Raw genomic sequence first — 15,183 nt, forward strand, 5'->3', positions numbered from 1 at the left:
TACCATTATTAATTTTCTTGTAACGAATTATCACACAAAGACCAAATCATACTAATTTTGCTAATATTGGATGTACTAAGAGAAATTATAGTTCCTCACCACAAGACCCGAGAACAGGACTAAGGTCCAGACACAGAATACTGCATTTTTGAGTACTGTTTGATTTGGGTATTAGAAGCAAAATGGGTTGAAACTGAACATTTCAATTTGGAGCAGGTTCTAATAAGCTACCCCTTTTCTTCAAGAACTTTCCAAATAACATTTCTTAAGGCAAACAACTTAGGATAAGGACAAGTTTAAAAGTTGGTTGAAATTTCCTTTTAATTAAAGACCCAAGGGACAAGAAGCTCCTTTGTTACAGTACATAACATATGGCTCTTAGGATACCAGGGACTCAAATGATACCAGCACTGAACTGTTACTGGCGGGCGAACAGTGAAGCAGTATTACCTTTACTGGCATTGAGATTGTAATACATGTGCACATGCAGTAAGTTCTTTGGTAGACTTCATCTTTCAGTGGAATTACAGAATTTGCAAAGTAAAGTAGTAGTAAAATATTTCATGTAAAATTTGAGCATAGTATTTCTCACCCATAAGCTATGTATACAGACTTCAGAAAAAAAGTGAAACCTAGTAAACTTATTTTAAAATATTTCCTCAAAACTAATTGACTTCTGAGTTCAGACACACACACAAAACATAAATGCAACAGAGTAAGATAATAATGAATTTGTAAAATGTGTTTCATTGTTTCTAGTAATTGGGCACATGGAAACTAATCTGAAGGGTGTAGAATTCTTTGAAATCCAGGACGGCTACCAATTCCTCCTCTCAACCCTGCTCCCCTGCCCCCAAGAAAATCTTTAAGGCATCAGTTTGGAACAGCTATCTACTACATCCTAAATACGTATGCCAGTAATGACAACAATTTTCAACTACTAACTACACCACAATATCCTCAAGACTTTGCCATATCATATATGAAGAGTGTGTGCTGCAGAAAGGTGATCAAAGTAAATCACTTTACACCAGAATAGAAAAACCCATGATGGGGGAAGGAGTATCAAATGATTCTGAGCTTTTTTCATGACATGGAGGTTCAATGTATATAATGCCACGGAACTGCAGCGCTGGTGCGCCATGATAACTGATGCTCCTTCCCTTTGTACAGTGAGTTCTCTTCCATCAAGAGGTACGTTTCTGAAGTGGTCTGTACTTTGATTTTAAATTCAGAAACTTGTTCCCATTGTAGGTCTGGTATTGAAGCATCTTCATATTCTTTGGGTGACTTTCTCACATCCACTTTAAATTCCAAAAGATTAGTGTCATATAATTACGGGGTTATTTCACATAAACCACCTGCACTGCTACAGTTCTAAACCCATCCTAGAGAGATTTAAAATAAATAAAGCAACTTAATTTCTCCCATGGGTGGGTTCTAACTTAGGAAGACTGTATAACTCCTAAAGCTGCCATTATAATCCAGAGTTCATGGCAACGCTGGACCCCCTCATACGGTCCTTTCACACAACGGTTTGGACAGGAGTGACACACTGTGCAGGAGAACTGGCTCGCTCAGAGGATGAGGTTGATCGGTTGGAAATTTCTCTCTGCAGTTCCTCTACTTTTTTCTGAAGCTCTGCTCGTTTAGCAAGAAGTTCTTTATATCTGTTGTGAATGGGCTCCTACAAGAGCAGAACACCATGATGTCATTCAACTAGGCAATCCTAAACAAACCCAAAGTCAAGTAATCCTAGCATATAGTTCTTTCCTAAATGGTCCCCAGCTACGGGGACCAAGCCTTTCCAGCACATCGGTGAGAATTAACTGCATTCTGCTGACAACACTGCTCTTTCAATGGCCTTCCCACAAACACATCCTGAAGCTGGTACTTAAATACAACAAACAACCAAGACAATCAAAAAGCCCAAACTCAAAGATTGCCTATCATTTACTTGCAGATTTTTAGTCTTTTAAACAGTTCTAAGTATACTACACATTATGAGACATATGTCAAAATGGACTAGAATCTTGTCTGGCTTTTAGTTTTCTTACAGCTATTTCTTCAAACTATTAAAATGGCTTGTAGAAGTTCTCAAATCGACCACACTCATCTTTCCAAGAAGAGAGGAAAAGACAAGTGATTCATCTAAGACCGACAAGCAAAATCAGTAAGAATCAAGTATACTGATTCCCCGTGTAGTGCTTTTTTCTACTAAACAATTCTAACCATTAACAGAAAAAAAAAAATCTTAAGTATACCTAATTTTTTTAGTTGCTTTAAGGGGGTGAACCTGATATAAAATTGCATGGATGAACACTCCCACTGTATACTGGTGAGCATGCGTACCTGGGGTTTTTGTTTTGTTTTGTTTTTCATACCTGGGGTTTCATCCGCGGATTCCACCTGACGTAATACCCCACCCAGAGCTCTAGGTGGCGCATGCTGGCTACCGGATACAGGACGTGATTGGAATAGCTCCCATAGAGAGGATTGGTGAAGTCTTCCAGCTGGCTATTTATATAAGACCACAGTGACACAGTCCTTTTAGGAAGATTCTGTATGAAGGAAACATAAGTATTTTTGATTATTAAAATCTCTTTAGAGGGAGAGGACATGGACACTTCAGTGACAGCCTCACTTTCATTAAAATCAGAGAGTACTAGAAAATCCTGCAATTCATTAAAAACTTAATCAAGTTCCCACGCCAGCAATTCCACTCAGGTATATATACCAAGAGAACAGAAATATATGCACACAAAAACTTGTACACAGATGTTCAAATCACCATGGTTCATAAGAGCCAAAAGGAAGAAACAACCCACAAGTCCATCAACTGATAAACGGATACAAGGTGGTATGTTTATATAAAGGAATAATCCTGATACATATTACAGAAACTTGGAAACAGGCTAAGTGCAAGAAGCCAGACACAAAGGCCTCATCCTGAATAATTCCATCTATAGGACAAATGTAGGAGAACCAAACCCAGACATCAGTGATTGCCAAGGGACCAGGAGAAGTGATTGGGTACTTCTCAGTGTTCCCAAGTTAGTAGTGGTGATAGCTGTACGACTCTAGAGAAACTGAAAACTACTAAATCATACACTTAAAATTTTATGGACTGCAAATTACAGCTCAGCAAAAGTTTCTTAAAATCAAGATACAGTTAAATCGTATTCAAGGCTCTCAAAAGATTAAAAGTATCTTTGGAATTTAGGTACTTTTAGTTATCTAATATTCAGTAAGTTCTTAAATGCCTCCTATGCATAGGAATACTGACTACATGCTAGCCACTGGAGATAAAAATGTATATTAACATTTTTAAGGGACGCCTGGGTGGCTTGGTTAAGAGTCTGCCTTCAGCTCAGGTCAAGATCTCAGGGTCCTGGGATCAGCCCCATGTCAGGCTCTCTGCTTCTCCCTCTGCCCCTCCCCACCTCTCCTGTGCTTAACTAGATACAATCTTTTAAAATAAAATGTTTTAATACCTGCCTTCAAGGAACTTACAGTCTACTACATGGCAGTTACCTTAGTGTTTTATTTAACCACACAATAGTAAGTACTATTTTTCCTAATTTACCAAAGCAGGAATGAACTTGCCTAAGGTTATACAAGAAGAGATAGATCCAAGATTTCAACCGGGGCAGCCTGGCTCCACTCCCTGCCATAATGCTTTAACAGAACAGCAAGAATAAAGTAGTTGATAATCACATTTTCAGAATGAAAACTGATGCAGAGGGAGACACCAAATCAAGATGATTTGGAATTTCATACATATAGGATAGAGATACTTTGAGGTCAGAAGTAAAACTTGAAATGTAATCCCTATAAGTTTCTTTTAAATAATACCAACCACTTACCAATGATCTCACTGGTGAAGCAAGGAAATGGTAACTTTCTACATAGTATCTTGTTAATGTTTGGATGTTTTACAGTATTATTTTACAAATTAAAAAAAAATTAAAATGGCTCCTATGTATGCAGAACGTATTTGGGGATCTGAGCTGTCCATTCATACGTGTATGTTTTGCTAACTACATTTTTCTGCATGTGCTTTGAAGGATTTCCATCCTGCAAGGCCTGACGAATAACACTGGTGCTCTTAAGATTACAAATACCTCAGTTCTCTTGAGCAGACACTACTTTTCACCCACAAACTCACCTGACAGCTAGCTGCCACCTTCAGCCTCGCAACAGAGCTACTTGAAAACAAATCAGGTTCAGGTGTGTGGAAAGAAGTAATCATACTACAGTATGTGACAATAAAATTTGACCAAAAAAATCATCCAAAGAACCAATCAGTTGAAATCTATCTAAGAATGCAGCCTCGTGGGAACATGACACATGTGGGGAGTAGAAGGGGGAGGGTCACAGCACATATTTTACCTCTTTTCCTCTCTGATGTTCACTGTTACACAGAAATGTTCCAAATAAGCAGCTGTAGAGATGGTCCAAAATGGTAATGAGAAAATATTCATTGAATTCAAATGCTGTAGGAAACTGCAAATTGAATACCACAAACACACAAAATTATTAGGACACTTTTCCAAGCATGTTCATCCCCATATATGGGTAGGTCCTTCATTATACTTCTTAAAACTGGGTTAAACAATATTCAAAACTATTTCTAAGCCATAATGGCATCATCCACTTCGTTCTCTGCTCGAAAGTCACTCTATCACTCTTCTGAGATTTCTCCCCAAATATCCTTTTCTTGTGCAACAAGAGTTTGAATGGTGTGACCTTGGTATTTCTATATCTCCTGTATCTGTTAGTCCCAAACTTGAAGAGTGATAAATTTTGAAGTTGGCAATTCTGGAACTCTGAGCTTTTCTTTGCCAAAGATGACCATAAACAATATAAGAAGATTTTCTTTAAATTTTCAGAACATAGTTTTGTTTTTAGGAATTACACAAAAAATATCAATGCCTCCAGAAAACGTCAGCAACATACAAAAATAAAGATCCAAGGAGATGTGCAGATCATTTAAAAGCCAAGCAAACCAGAGTATCCTATAATCCAGTACTTTGGCAGCTTCCTTGTAACAAACAAACAAAATTCAATGTGGGGGGCTTATCAAGGAAGGATGACAGGTCCCAGGAAGGGAAGGGGTTAGTATATGCACCTAATACTTCAAAATTATTTGAAAGTCTCCATGAAAATTGTACTGATTCTAGGACTGTGAAAAAGAACTGTAAATATTTAGATTGCAGATTTGGGGAATAAATATTGGTTCCAAGTTTTTCTTAGAATGATCCCTACCCAGTAGTACAAGAAAACAGCCTGAGCCATGTAAATGGGATAGGAATGAAAGCACCTCTGCCTTGACGTTTCCAAAAATTATAAGCAAGGTATTTCTCGAACAATGAAGGGTTACTAGCCTGCCTTGAACCGAAACTTTTGTGGCTTCTAAGCTGAAGCAGGTGATCCAGCACATGCCAACAAAAAGCCAATTACCTGTAAGATATCTGGTCAAATACCATTCATTCATTTACAAAATAAATCCTGTTTCCTGTACTGTTACACTCTTAATAACCGTATTAGCCAACTGTGAATGCACTCTAAAATCATTAAACAGCCATCCCAAGGAGCTAAGCTTGTGATTAGTTTTTCGTCTTTTTGGCAAAACCACATGCTCAGTCATTCGAAGAGAAGAGAGATTTGACAGTGGACATGTCCTCCCACAAAACGATAGTAGCACAGCAGGAACTGCTCTGAGCAGAAGAGGAACATTTTCTCCTCACGTGTTTAAAATCAGAAGGGCGGCAGCCCCGGTGGCGCAGCAGTTTAGTGCCGCCTTCAGCCTGGGTTGTGATCCTGGAGACCCGGGATCGAGTTCCGCCTCGGGCTCTCTGCAGGGAGCCTGCTTCTCCCTCTGCCTGTATCTCTGCCTTTCTCTATCTCTCTGAATAAATAAATAAATAATCTTTTAAAAACATAGATAGATAGATAGATAGATAGATAGATAGATAGATAGATAGATAGATAGGGAGGGCCCTTCATCAACTGCTTCCTGACCCAGGAGTGAGGGGATGGGGATGGGGCTGAGGATAGGGGACTAGTGAGGGGATGGGGATGGGGCTAGGGTAGGGGACTAGTAGAATCTGGCTAATCACAACATAATTGGTGTCATTTTGACAAATGTGCTACTTAAGTCTGCACAAAAGTTCAATTATTTATAAAAATGATGATTGTCAATAAACATAAGGAAGAAAGATATTTATCGTGTACTCTTCTATGCAAACAACTGGCATATGTTAGAAATGAACTAATACATTCACACATGTTGCCCCTTGAAACCATTCCCGTCAGAGAACAGGATAGTCAGCCATCAGTGGTGTCAATTTCAAACAGCTTCTCCAGCCTTTTTATACGGCATTTTTAATTTTTGCCAAGAGTCAAACATTTAAAAATCAAATACAGGAATGGTCAATAGTGGGTCTTCTTGTTTTTGGTCAAACCCCCAAAACTGGATTGGCAAGGATTTGTAGAGCTGCTATACTACCTCAAAAGCAATTCCAAAGGAAAAATTCAAACCTAGTCCAAGAAGTAGTGAACATCATCAAACTATGTAGCATCTCCCCTCCCTCCAACACACCAAGGGCCTTTTACAGAACAAAACTTAAACTGTCATACACATCTGCAGTATATACGTTAAAATACCAGCTTATTCATTCTGTAGATGTATCTACAACACTGCATTTGATGCAGGAGCTTTCAAAATAATCCACCCAAATTGATATGCTTACGGGGAAAATGCCTATATAATTGGTGTGTTTCACCTAAAGATCACCATTCACTTTAAGATTTTATTTATTCATGAGAGACACAGAGAGAGGCAGAGACACAGGCAGAGGGAAAAGGAGGCTCCATGCAGGGAGCCCAATGCGGGACTTGATCCCGGGTCTCCAGGATCACGCCCTGGGCCAAAGGCAGGCGCTAAACCGCTGAGCCACCCAGGCGTCCCCATTCGCTTTCTTTTAATGAAATAACAGCATTTTCTTGAAGTTAAAGTGTAATCCTAAAGCAAAGCAGAGCCACCAACTGCCCCATTTTATATTCATGTGGCGGTCTAACTACAACAAACCGGACTCCCAGTTGTGAGGTCTAATAAACTCCTGGGTAAATAATTAGCTGATATACCAGTGAGCTGTAGTGAAGGTCTGTGAGGTGTTTTTCCTGGGTAGAGTTAAATATTTCTAAGACACTAACCCTTTGCCTCACAACTGAAATGATCCAAACTGCCAGATTGTTTCTCAGTATCTAATACTTTTCCAAAAGACTAAATCCATTATCATTAATATTTCCACCGATTTGTTAGAAAGTTGATTGAAGATCTAAAAAACAATTTCTCCATACCAAAGAACACAACTGAACCTACTGCATACCTACCTAACCATAATTCCCATGTAAACCTATCTTTCTACCTTTCTTAGCAATGTATAGATGAGTGACCAGGTAAATATACTGTCATTATTTAACTACTTGTCCAAAATGAAGGAGGAAATCTCTTGCGTTATTATTAATGCCACTGGTTGAAATGCTAATGGGTCAAACTGTCAAGTGTTTACTATGATCTCTGAGCAATACCTTTTCATTTCTATAATTTACATAACATAATAACACGTAATAGTTCTATTACCGAGAAATCTTCCAAGAATTTCCATTTTACATGAAATGTAGGATAAGCACTGACCAAACCTCCCAACTCCAGATGGCTTAAAAGAAAAATGTAAAAATGATTATCCTAGATAAGTTACCTGTCTTGTCATTTGCCAGACACAGTCAATAAATTGAAGAAAAACAGGTGATCTGTCTGCATCTGCATGGTTCTTATCTCCATGGCCAAGTCTCTGAAGCAGAAAGAGTGAAATACTATATGAGCTTGGTGGGAGTTTTCTTTTTAATGGAAGTAATTTTCTTTTCCAATAAAAGTAGTATCTTGCAATATTTTTTAAGGTTCAAAAGTCTTTTTAAGAGAGGACAGCAAGGAAAATAGAAATCACTCATAGCCTTACCAAGCAGAGGTCTCTGTTACCATTGTGAGGTACAAACTGCCAGATTGTTTTCTGACATGGGATGCTCGTAATGGGAATTACCATTTTGTTTAACAAATGGAACCCAGATCTTAAAAGGTTGATAATGGAAGACAGGAGCACTCAGACCTCAAAACCCAGATTTCTGTTGCAGAGATTTAATATTCCCTAAATATTAACAGTTACTTGTCCAACAGCCTCAGGAAGTACCCTTCTCCTCTAACACCTTGGCCAGGACGTGTGGGGGATCTGCTGTATCTTATCTTAGCTCATCTGTCTTTATTGAAAAGAATCACATTAGCACAAACTCTAGAAAACCTTTAAAGAATGCTTCACATCTGCCCTCCAAGCATGTATTCACCTCCTTTCTCAGTTTTTTCTTCTAAGGATCTTTGCCCCAGATGACTGACCCAGACCCTCCACACTCCAAAGCAGTGATTCTAAAAGTATGGTCTGTAGATTTCCAGAGGCCAGGAAGGAGTGGGGGGGATTGTGACGTCAAAACTACTGTCATAATAATACTAAGATGTTACTTGCCTTCTTCCATGCACTGACATTTACACCAATGGTGCAAAAGTGACAAAGGAGAAAACTCTGGGTTCCTTAGGAGAAATCAAGCCAGGCTCTGGAATCAAGCTACACTGGTAGTGTCATGTTCTGCCTTGACACAGAGTTGCAGTTAAATGAAAGGGAGGGAGGGAGCCAGTTTCCTTGATGAAATAAAAATTAATCCTACTAAATCTCTCCCCTTAAGGACAGCTTTTTTTTTTTTTTTTTAATATCCTGTGTCACAAACTAGGAAACACTCATCATGTTCTTCTGCTGCAAAACTTAAGTTGATGGTAAAAAAAACACCACTTTTTCATGGATCATCATTTTTACTTGAAAGAACTATGGTTATTAAGACCTGAATGTCTTGCAGACATTTTTTTTAAAATGTACAAAGTGAATGTGTCATTTCATGAAAAACAATGGTGAAATTCAAGTTTTGAGTGCAAATTAGATTTTTGGAAAACCACCTGGCATAAACTTCATAACAGACTTTCTGATATCAATGGTGGTACTAACCAGTGAGATATTATGATAGTAAACAATGAAATACATTAACACTGGAAGAGCTGTGTAAGTCAGTAAAGCCAGTATTTTCTAAATAACCAATACATGATACTACAGAATCATACATGGGTAAAAGTTCTATTCAAAGCACAAGGCAGACCAATGGAATTTAATGGAACAAACAATGAAAAACCTATCAATTTAGTTTTGGATTCCTCATTACAAGTAACCTCAAAGAAATTAGCATTTGCTAAATTTTGGCCAAGTATGAACGAATATCCATAATTCCCCGAGAAAGCTATTAAGACACACTCTGATTTTTAACCTGCTTATCTGTGTGTGGACAGATTTTCCTCATTTCCTTCAAACAACGGTGCACATCGCAGTAAACCGAATGCAGAAGTAGTTGTGAATTTTAGCAATCTTCTAATAAACCAGACATGAAAGAAATTTGTACAAAATTCTAAAACGGTGCCACTCTTCACATTAAGCTTCTGTTGTTTTGGAAAATATAGTTTTCTTTAAAATGTTATTTAGGTTAACATATAGTAGTACTACTATGGTCTGAGTGTTTGTGCCCCACCCCCCACCCCCAAAATTCATGTTGAAATTCTAATGCCAAATGTAATGGCAGGAGTCATCACCGGGGAGCTGCTAGTCATGAAGGTAGAAGCCTCTAATAATAAATGGTATTAGTGCTCTTATCAAAAGACCCCACAAAAAAAAAAAAAAAGACCCCACAGAGGCTCCCTAGCTCTCTTCACCACATGAGGACACAGCAAGAGGTTGACAAACCACAATCCAAAATCTAGGACCTTCCAAGAATAAGACTATGCTGGCAACCTGATCTTGGATTTCCAGCCTTAAAAACTGTGAGAAATAAATTTCTGTTGAAATTTTACTAACCACCCAGTTTATGGTATTATGTTACAGGAACCCAAACAGACTAAGAGAGATTTATTATTAATAAACATTTTTAATTTAACGTCTAATATGGTAAATATTGGTAGATATACACCATATAAACAAAGTTCTTGGGGTTATCAATAATTGTTAAGAATGGAAAGAGGTCCTGAAATCTAAAAGTTTGAGACTCGTTACTCTACATTAACCAAGTGAATGTACCCTCTTGACCAACTGTCCTTCAACTGCAAATTCTGTGTTCAGATAAACCAGAGGGAAGAAATGCAGTAGGTAACCAGAGGTAGCAATTTAGGAATCCATAGCAACTTCCAACAGTTTTTAATGTTTATTATTTTGGCCACATTTACGTGAACATGTCCAGCTCTGGATGACTAAAACTTAGAGGGTTTTTGGTAATTTTTTTCATGGTAAGTATATTTTAGCAAGAACTGAAAAACGTGAGCCATCCGAAAAGATACTCCAGATGCCCAATTTTATTTAATGGTTCAAGTTCAAAAGAGCAGACTACCTTTAAATGTCTGTTTCTTTCAAGTTAACAGTTAGCTCTTGAACAACACGGGTTGTACTCTGCGAGTTCATTTACACGTGGAATTTTTATAGAAATGTAAATGTATTTTCTCTTATGATTTTCTTAGTAACATTTCCTTTTCTCTAGCTTACTTTTTAATAATAATACAGTATATAATAAATACAACATATAAAATATGTGTTAATTATCTTTTCGGTAAGGCTTCCATCAATCATAGGCTATATATGGAGTTAAGTTCTGGAGAGAAGTCAACAGTTACATGTGGATTTTTGACTATATCCCGAACCCCCTCGTATTGTGCGTTATGCAAGGGTCTTCTGTACTTATAAACACTACTGGTATACTCTGGAAACCACAGAATAATAATGGTTAACATTAGAGTCAGCATCTGGATAAACATCTTTTAGAAAGTCTTTCAGCAAATCTAGGAAAATGCTGCCAAGAACATGCACACTCTCAGTGGCTTCAATGCTTCTGACTATCTAACTCTTCCCTCCGTGATTCTCTAACGCTGCCCCTCCCTCAACTCTACTCTTGCCAAGCTCAATCCCATCTAGACTTTTGATCACTCTGTTCCTCCTTTTTGGGAAAATATTCCTATTCCTTATTCAATTCTATGATTACAACTAACACAGATGAGTACCACATGAGCACCAGGGCCTACACAGTTACTGCTCTCAAGTTTTCTGATTGCAAATTTCATGTTTAGGAGAAACACAGCTAAAAATCACTTGAATGAATACACGAATCCAAAGTATAGTGTAACAAAAAAGCAAATTTGAAAGCTTGGTATCATTTCAGAGGGACATAATAACCCCATTCCTCTACTTTAGGAACTGTGATTAGTTCTGGGTATCACACTAGAAAAAAGGCATAACCAAAGAAAGTCCAGAGGACAACTAGGGTGAAGAGGGGATTAAGATGGGAAAATACTGAGGAAAATGAATGTTTAGCCAGAAGAACTTAAGTTTATGCATGACATGGGCAGATACTTACTTCCAAATTTTTTGAAGGGCTATCCTATTTGGATAAGTAGTCATATTTGTTCTTGTCTTCAAAGGGGAAATGGGAAGGAAATTTTAGTTCATTATGAGAAAGAACTTTCTAGTAAGTAGACTTTCTGAAGTGAGACTGGAAAGCCTGAGGAAGAGGCTGGCTGCTGGTTTCTGGAGGTATTAATGAAGAAACTAAACATCATTTCATGGGGACACCACAGAAGACATTTAACAATGAATGCCTGGGGATCCCTGGGTGGCGCAACGGTTTGGCGCCTGCCTTTGGCCCAGGGCGCGATCCTGGAGACCCGGGATCGAATCCCACATCAGGCTCCCGGTGCATGGAGCCTGCTTCTTCCTCAGCCTGTGTCTCTGCCTCTCTCTCTCTCTCTCTGTGACTATCATAAATAAATTAAAAAAAAAAAAAAAAAAAAAAAGCTTAACAATGAATGCCTGGATCTCCAGTCCTGCCAACTCAGAATGAGACCAATGACAACATCAAAATAAATTCTGAGTTATATGGAGGGCACAAAAATTTGTCATTTCCATAAAACTACCCGCAACACTCTCCATATGGATGCTCACTACAGTGTTAGTACTTTAAGAAGGATCATCAAAAAGCTGTTTATTCCCAACTCTGAGTTAAATTTTTCTTTTTTTTCTCTGATCCTTCTTTTGGTCCCAGACTGATTTTTATTTTAAGACCCTGTTTCCGGGATCCCTGGGTGGCGCAGCGGTTTGGCGCCTGCCTTTGGCCCAGGGCACGATCCTGGAGACTTGGGATCGAATCCCACATCAGGCTCCCGGTGCATGGAGCCTGCTTCTCCCTCTGCCTGTCTCTGCCTTTCTCTCTCTCTCTCTGTGACTATCATAAAAAAAAAAAAAAAAAAAAAAGACCCTGTTTCCATGTGAGCACTGCTACTTTGAAGTATTCTTAAATTAAGAATAATAATTAAACCATTCTTGGCTTTCTTTATGTCAAGATCGGAAATGCCCTGTAATTCTGAAACCATTCCTGCTAATCTGCATTTGAAATAGAGACACCTCTGCAAATCAAGGACTGGTATCTGATGTTTCCCTGGCGATGATCACAGAAGACACAGAGCCAGGTACCCAACCAACAGCCCTGGCCAGATTGCACAGCCATGAGAGGACATCCTAACACTTCCCACAACTAACAAGAAAGTTCTTTCTAAAAGTTGACCCCTTTAGTCTAAAGAGGTAGTTTTCGATGAGTATCTAGTGAATAAAAGGCATTTTTCTCACATGCCTCATGTAGGGTGCAGGTGATATATGGAGCCCGGGCTCTTTACTCACAAGCTGAAATCGATGCCCAAAGCTTAACCATTCTTTTTCTATAAGGACTTCAAATCCTCGGATGCTTCGATAGTATCCATCCAACATGAGCATGGCAAGAGAAGTCAGCTGAGCCGTGCGGTCCCAACCATCACTACAGTGCACTACCACAGATGTCTTTCCGGACTCTATTTTGTCAGCAATCCTAAGAGCCCCTGCAAGAATAAGCTGCAACACAGATTTTTAAATGAAAATTTTTAAAAAGTGCTTCCTTCTTCAAAATTAACAAAGTTTTATTACATATGACTGTCTCAATAACATGTGGAGAAAAAACATCAGTCCCTTCCTAAAAGGAATTCTTGTCAGTGGCAAAAGATCTATAATGCTTTTGCCTTTAGAACTAGAAAAATCTCATAAATGAAGGCTCCTATTAATCTGCACAATAGAAGAGCCAAAATGAAGGGTACCTTTGGGTTCTGTAAAAATCAACAGTATGAGTGTGAGAAAAGAAGGATTAAGTTTAAAAGGGATGTTTCTAAGAATATTCAAATGTTCAACATCATCTATTTAATAAAAATAATATGCCAAATGAAGTCGTACATATTACTTAAACAATAGTTAACCAAATTAGAATAAATATGAAAGCAATAAAATTGGATCTCAAAGTATTCTATAGCTTCCATGGCATTTATTTTACTGGTTTTGTATCTGTCACATAGCTCACAACAAGAGCAGTATAAAGATAGAGAGTAAGCTACTTTTCTGTACAGTATGAATGAAACATTCTCATCAGGTCAATAGATTACTATTGTCAATTTAAAAGGTATTTAAAATATTTTTTTAAAATATGGAGATATTGCAAAATAATTACCTTTTCTGAAGTTGATCTTGAGTTAAAACTGGACAGAATTAGATATAACCAAAAAAGAAACACAAAAGTATAATATCCTTTAAAATGAATAATACAGTCCCATTGTTCTCTGCAACGGCTACCATACATACTTAAAGAACACTATGGGCCCCAAACATGGATTAGAATGAAATAAAGTAGATCTACTAGGCTTGCATTATCTCACGATGACCTCTTTTTGACTATAACTATAGGCATATTCTGGAAATGGGGTACTTGGAAATAATGTCAATCTGGACTATGCATCAGAGATACCTGTGAGCATTTTTTTAAGTGTCTGGGCCCCATTCTCCACTACTCCAGCTTACCAATTTAAATATCTCCCACTTGTGGGACGCCTGAGTGGCTCAGCAGCTGAGCATCCACCTTTGGCTCTGGTTGTGATCCCTGAGTCCCAGGATCAAGTCTCACACATCAGGCTCCTGCAGAGAGCCTGCTTCTCCCTCTGCCTATGTCTCTGCCTCTCTCTCTGTTTCTTATGAATAAATAAATAAAATCTTTTAAAAAAAAATCTCCCACGTGTAATTCAGTGTATATGGAGATTTATGAATCGCTAGCCTAAAGGATTAGAACAGTTGGAAAGTTAGGACTGACCAAGGAGTTATCCAAAGTAGTCACCCTCCCTTCCTCCCTCCCTCCTTCATTTATAACATTTTTGGAGATGTTACCATGTGGCAGACACTGCTTTCAGTGCTGGAAATAGAGCAGTGAATGGAACAAAGGGCTGGTACATTCTACTCAGGGGAGGCCAGCAGGACACAAATAAATAAGAAAACATATAGTGTGCCAGAGGGCAGTAAGTGAAAACACCCTACTGGTGTTGCTGCTACTTTGTAAGATGTGGCTGGGAAAGGCCTTTCTGAAAAGGTGATATTTGAGGGGAGATCTGAGAAAGGTGAGTAGGTAAACTGTGATGGTATGAGGACTATGGGGGAAGAATGTAGTCCACACACAGCCTAATCTCTTACCCCTCATGAAACTTGTTTCTGTTGTAGCAAGCTTTTTGGAGAGAAAGCTTGGTGTGTGCTGGTGGAATGCCCTGCAATTTAAGAAGCCAACACTGCAATTTATGTTAGTTTCAAATCAAGTGTTAGCTCCAACAGATAGGCCACAGGAACTCGTCCTCTGACTGAGGAATGTGTGCACTCAGCTACATTCAAGCTTCCCAGCATCTAGAAGAGAAATAGTAATAATAATCTCTAATTCTCATTAGGTAATTTTGGCCTTCTCTTCAGTTCTGTCTGAATTTTAGAGATTCAAATGCGAGCACATGTCTGCTCCTTACCATGAAGAATCTCATTTCCCTGCATTTCACAATATGAATACATATGTGGTTAGAGAAGTCTATACTTCAGAATGCTGTATTACTGAAATTCAGACTATATCTGAAAACATGTATGTAATTGTACTAAGTGCAATACTGTCTGGTGC

The 15,183-nt window shown here is 38.4% G+C and overlaps 1 protein-coding gene across 24 annotated transcripts in view; it reads right to left on the reverse strand.

Moving 5' to 3' along the window:
* Positions 1 to 303: 303 nt before the first annotated feature.
* The window catches only part of MTMR2 (myotubularin related protein 2), a 117,971-nt gene continuing 103,091 nt past the window's right edge, over positions 304 to 15,183 (reverse strand). For all 24 annotated transcript variants that reach the window (XM_072726238.1, XM_072726234.1, XM_072726226.1 and 21 more), the window contains 5 exons: positions 12,864 to 13,070; positions 7,767 to 7,859; positions 4,393 to 4,506; positions 2,385 to 2,561; positions 304 to 1,687 (listed from right to left, as the gene is read on the reverse strand). In XM_072726238.1, the coding sequence (XP_072582339.1) occupies positions 1,526 to 1,687; positions 2,385 to 2,561; positions 4,393 to 4,506; positions 7,767 to 7,859; positions 12,864 to 13,070 (753 nt within the window). In that variant the 3' untranslated portion in view covers positions 304 to 1,525. The remainder of the gene's footprint in view (positions 1,688 to 2,384; positions 2,562 to 4,392; positions 4,507 to 7,766; positions 7,860 to 12,863; positions 13,071 to 15,183) is intronic.

The sequence above is a fragment of the Vulpes vulpes genome, chromosome 11, assembly GCF_048418805.1.
Source record: "Vulpes vulpes isolate BD-2025 chromosome 11, VulVul3, whole genome shotgun sequence".
Lineage (NCBI taxonomy): Eukaryota > Metazoa > Chordata > Mammalia > Carnivora > Canidae > Vulpes > Vulpes vulpes.